The sequence below is a fragment of the Chlorella variabilis genome (assembly GCF_000147415.1).
Source record: "Chlorella variabilis unplaced genomic scaffold CHLNCscaffold_5, whole genome shotgun sequence".
Classification (NCBI taxonomy): Eukaryota; Viridiplantae; Chlorophyta; class Trebouxiophyceae; order Chlorellales; family Chlorellaceae; genus Chlorella; species Chlorella variabilis.
In genome coordinates this window covers 1788100-1792715 of record NW_005435083.1, presented here as the reverse complement: position 1 = coordinate 1792715, position 4616 = coordinate 1788100, and the positions used below count along the sequence as shown (strand labels likewise).

The window sequence follows — 4616 nt, the reverse complement described above, 5'->3', positions numbered from 1 at the left end:
CTGCGAGCGAGATCATCTTGCGAGCCCCAGCGCTGCAGCGAGCTCGTGGTTGATCATCCCTTGCACGCGCCGCACCTGAACAACAGGACAATGAACAGCCTTAGAAGGCAGAGCAGCAGATATGGTGGTCGTTATGCAACACAGCACCGCCAAACAGCAGCAGGCAGCAGCAGCAACAGCAGCAGGCAGCAGCAGCAACAGCAGGCAGTCAGTATGCTGGGGCTGGCTGCGCCTGGCATGCAGGCAAGCTGTACCTGGTAGCGCCAGGCAATGGTGGGAGCCATCTGCAGCTGAGCAGAGATCTTGTCCTTGACGGTACGGTTGCTGCGCTCCACGCAGCCCTGGCTTTGCGGCTTGCCGATGGCCCCATTGATGGCGGTCACGCCAAACGCTTGGCACAGCTCCAGGATGATGCCGGCGACAAACTCCTTGCCATTGTCAGACTGCAGCCTGGCTGGCGCCTGGGTGTCCATCCAGATTTTAAAGAGCTGCAGGTGAATGGACAGGACAAACAGTGAGGATTCCGATGGTCACAGCCAGCATGGCAGCACGTAGCAGCAAGGAAGGCAAAGTGGCACTGCTGCAATGCACCACGGGCAGGGCAGCGATTAGCTACCCTCATTTCCTGCCCTTGCCTCCCACGCTTTTCTGATACTGCAACAATCCAGCAGCAGATTGCCAGGCGCTCACCTGGCGGGCAACCCCATGCGGCCTTTTGGAGGCCAGCGCACGGAGCCACACGTGGCGGGTAAAGAGGTCCACATAGCTCATGATGTAGCGGTACTTGGGGTCGCGGCCCTCGCCCAGGTCGATCAGGTCCACCTTCTCACAGGGATGTGGGGGGGAGAGGGGCGGCATGGTAACGGGGGGAATCTCGCATGGAACTCGGCATGGCGGGCAGGTTTGCTGTGGGTCCGTGAGCAGCAGCCCTAAGTAAAAGCAAAATGGCTGCTCCAGCTGAGCCACACAATTGCTGTCACCAGCATGCGCACCTGGCACTGCTGGAACGCACGGTCCACCACGATGGGGTGCGGGGCAGGCTGCTCGGCAGGCTTCAGTGGTGCTTGGTCGGCACGCACGGGGCAGCCCAAGATGAAGATGCTGATCACGGCACGGTCAAACCCCTCCAGGCCGTAGAGGAAGGGCACCTTGCCGTCAGCACCAGCTGCCAGCTCGGTGGGTGCGTTGTAGGCCAGCTGCAGGAAAGGCAGCAGAGCAGCAAAGGAGGACCAGGGGAGTGCGCGGCGTGAGGGAGGGAAGGAGGGATAGATGGGAGAGGAGGGCAGCGCCACCTTGGCCGTGCCGCACCCCCCGTGCTTGCTGCGATGCATCCGGTTGCTGCCTGATGCAGAGCACTCTCCAGTTGGTCTGGCGGCATCATTGCACCCCTTGTATCACTCACATGTGTGTACAGCTTCTCCACACCGCTGAAGCCAGTCGCCCGCTCGTGGTGCTCCTTGATCACTCGGGGCAGCTCCTCGAGCGGCACCACGGGGCACCACCGCCACTCTCCGCTGCGCTTGACGCAGCGGCACAGGATGTCCTGACCGCCAGCGCCCTTCAGCACCTGGAAGAACTGCAGCACCTTCTTGCTGTAGTTCTTGGCGCCGCCCTGCACTGCCGCCCCCCCTCCCGCACCCCGCCGCCGCCGGCCTGAGGGCGCCTGCTGGTCGCCCTGCTTGATCCGGATGATGCCCTCTACATCTGACTTAGTGAGAAACACATTCTTGGCGCCGTTTTGGCGCCGTTCTAAGGCATAAAGGATGACAGGTTGGTTCATAATTTTAAATTTGCGGCAGCTGCGGGGTGCGGGAGGGGAGAAATAGAAGCCTTAGAGACTCTGAAAGGCGAAGGAAAGGGAGGGATCGCGGGAGAGAGCGTGCCTGATGAGCCAGACGAATCGGGGGAGGTGCCACATCAGCGGGCAACATGTGGAGTGTCGGTGCGGAGTGTCGGAACGTTCTCTCCCCCCAGTATCTCCTGGTGCTGCGCCATGCATGCTCATCCTGGAGGGTCCCGAGCCTCCTCGAACACGGGAAAGGACCTGATTGGCCGCCTCATTGCTGCTGCTTGGCTCTGAACACGCCCGCAAGGAGTGTTCGGGGAGTTGATGGTGGCCCGGCTGCACTCCAAGGCGATGTATGACACTGGAAGGACAGGGGGACGCCTGTAGGCATGACCGCAGCTCCGGCCTGTAGGTAGCTACCTCGGAGATCCGGAACAACATAATCGACTACCGGACAAATCCATGCAGATATTGCTCCTTTACTCGTGGTTGCGTCTCGTCCCAGGACCCAGGACTGTGCCTACTAGGCTAGTAGCTTGACGCGAGGACTCAGGCGCCGCGGCAACCCTGCCCACGCCCGGCGGCAGCGCTCGGCAGCAGCGCCCGGCAGCAGCGCATCCCTGTACCTACATCTGGGTATACTCAAGTTGCGGCAGAGTGCAGACAAGAGGGTTTGATGGGTTCTGGTTCAGACAACATGAAAGCGTGAAATGGGCTGAATCCAATGGCATCACATGGACGGTAGGTACACACAGGGACGGTAGGTGGACAAGTGGGCAGAATGATACACTGAACGAGAGAAACAACTAGCACACTGGCTTCAGCGGGGGAGATATCCATGTCAAAGAGCTGGTCGGGCCCTGATGCTCAAGCGCTGTAGGTCTCCTTGAGGTACTTGATGATTTCGGTGGACTCAAACATGGCCACACCTGCAGCGCATACAGATCAGTCGGTCGCTGAGTTCACGCTGCAAACGCTGGTGTACGCTGGTGCAGCAGTGTGCTCATGTTCTTCTGGCGGGGCAAGCTGTCAGCAGCTGTGGCGTGGCAGCAACGCAAGAGGAACCTGGCAAGCAGGCTCACTGGTGTTGGGATCCTCCAGGTACGGGACCTGCGAGCGCAGGCAGATGGCAGGCGGGGTTCAGGCAGGGTTCAGGCAAAGCAGAGAAGGTGGCACCAACAGTTCTGCCAGCCATTGCACCAACTGCAGCTGGAGTGCGATGTCCAGCCATATGCACCACCACCACACACACATACACACACACATGCAGAACCACCCAGCGCCAAGCAACACCATACCGTCCTGCCCGCCCCCGCACGCACCTGGAACCTGCCCCACTTCTCAAACAGCTCCTGGCGCTTGGGGCTGCCGCGCGCGCAGCTGCGGTACAGGTGCGGTACCTCCAGCTCGCACAGCTGCTCGCGCACCACTTTGCAAAACGGCGACGCCTCGTACCCCCTGCAGCCACGCAGCCAGCAAACGCGCCGGTCGGCGCCTGGTGGGGAGGTGCTGGGCGGCAGCACATGGCGCGAGCACGGCCCGCTTGGCGGCCACAGGCTGCGCGGCTCTGGGCGCCCGCCTCACCAGTACACCAGCGGCTTCTCGGGCAGCTTGCTGGCCTTGTACGCGCTGCCCTTGAGCGCCCGCGGCAGCATGGCCAGGCCGCAGGATATGGCCGTGAGTAGGCCCAGGCGCAGGCCGATCGGCGGCAGCTGCAGGCAGGCAGGCGCGGCGGCGGCCGGGTCAACACGACGGCGCGGGCGAGGTTGCGCCCTGCCTGCACACGACTGCACCAGGCTGCACGCCCTCCAGAGAGGCTTGCCTGGGCGCCGCCATAGGTCTTGAACAGGTAGTCGATGATTGCGTCGCTCTCGTACATCTGAGTGCTGGTGTTGGGGTCGATCAGGTAAGGGAACTGCGTGGGTAGGCGGGGAGGCGCAGGCGCACCCGCGCACGCGTCAGGCCAGGGCGGGCCGCGGCAGCCCCACGCGCTGCGGCGCCCAGGGCACACGAGCGTGCGTTCGCCGCGCGCGCGGCCGCCGGGCCGGGGGCCCGCAGCGCACCTGGCGCTTGCCGCCCTTCTCGATCGCCTCGGGGCGCCAGGTGGGGCCGTCCTTGGGCGTTGGCAGGAAGAGTACATCCAGGTCCAGGAGTGCGACCGCCTCCCGCACCTTGCGGCAGAAGGGGCAGCCTGGAGGGAGCGCCAGGGGTAGGGGCAGAGGGAGGGGGTGAGCAGCAGCCGGGTGGGCAAGAGCAGGGGCTGCACAGATCAGGCTTGACGCCACCGCAGCTGGCGCCGCCAAAGCAGGCACCTCCTCGCCTCCCTCACCCTCAAACTCGTACAGCACCAGCGGCTGCTGCGGGCGGTTGAAGCCGCTGACCGCCGACGTCTCGCGCAGCTTGCTCCCAAAGATCTCCGCCACAGCGTACTTTCCATCATCGGGCACTAGGCTCACTGCACACATGCGGCGATGGCGGCGTGAGCGACGGCAGGGGAGGAGGATGCCGAGGGGTGGCCGCATGTGATGGAGGCAGGGGCGATGTAAGAGCAGCGGCCGCACGGCTCACCGCTGTAGCCGCTGGTGAAGGCACCGCTGCCCAGGCGCATGAGGGCGGGGAAGGCCGCGCTGGCAATCTCCTTGAGCTGCCCCTTGGCCACCACAAACCGCTGCGGCTCGGGACCCACCAGCTGCAGCTCCTGCTTCTGCTCCGCCTGCTCCACCACGCTGGTGCCCTGCTGTGCCTGCAGTGACATGCAAAGAGCGTTGTTGTTGGAGCCTAGGCTGACAGCGGGTGGCCCGCCCTGCGCGAGAGAGGCGTGGGTTGGCGG

The 4616-nt window shown here is 63.8% G+C and overlaps 1 protein-coding gene across 1 annotated transcript in view; it reads right to left on the bottom strand.

Moving 5' to 3' along the window:
* Positions 1-2445: 2445 nt before the first annotated feature.
* Positions 2446-4616, bottom strand: part of CHLNCDRAFT_59634 (hypothetical protein) — a 2399-nt gene continuing 228 nt past the window's right edge. The window contains exons 2-9 of the mRNA XM_005849604.1: positions 4355-4529; positions 4116-4241; positions 3850-3977; positions 3609-3701; positions 3371-3498; positions 3109-3244; positions 2869-2896; positions 2446-2715 (exon numbers count right to left, since the gene is read on the bottom strand). Of these exons, the coding sequence (XP_005849666.1) occupies positions 2654-2715; positions 2869-2896; positions 3109-3244; positions 3371-3498; positions 3609-3701; positions 3850-3977; positions 4116-4241; positions 4355-4529 (876 nt within the window). The 3' untranslated portion in view covers positions 2446-2653. The remainder of the gene's footprint in view (positions 2716-2868; positions 2897-3108; positions 3245-3370; positions 3499-3608; positions 3702-3849; positions 3978-4115; positions 4242-4354; positions 4530-4616) is intronic.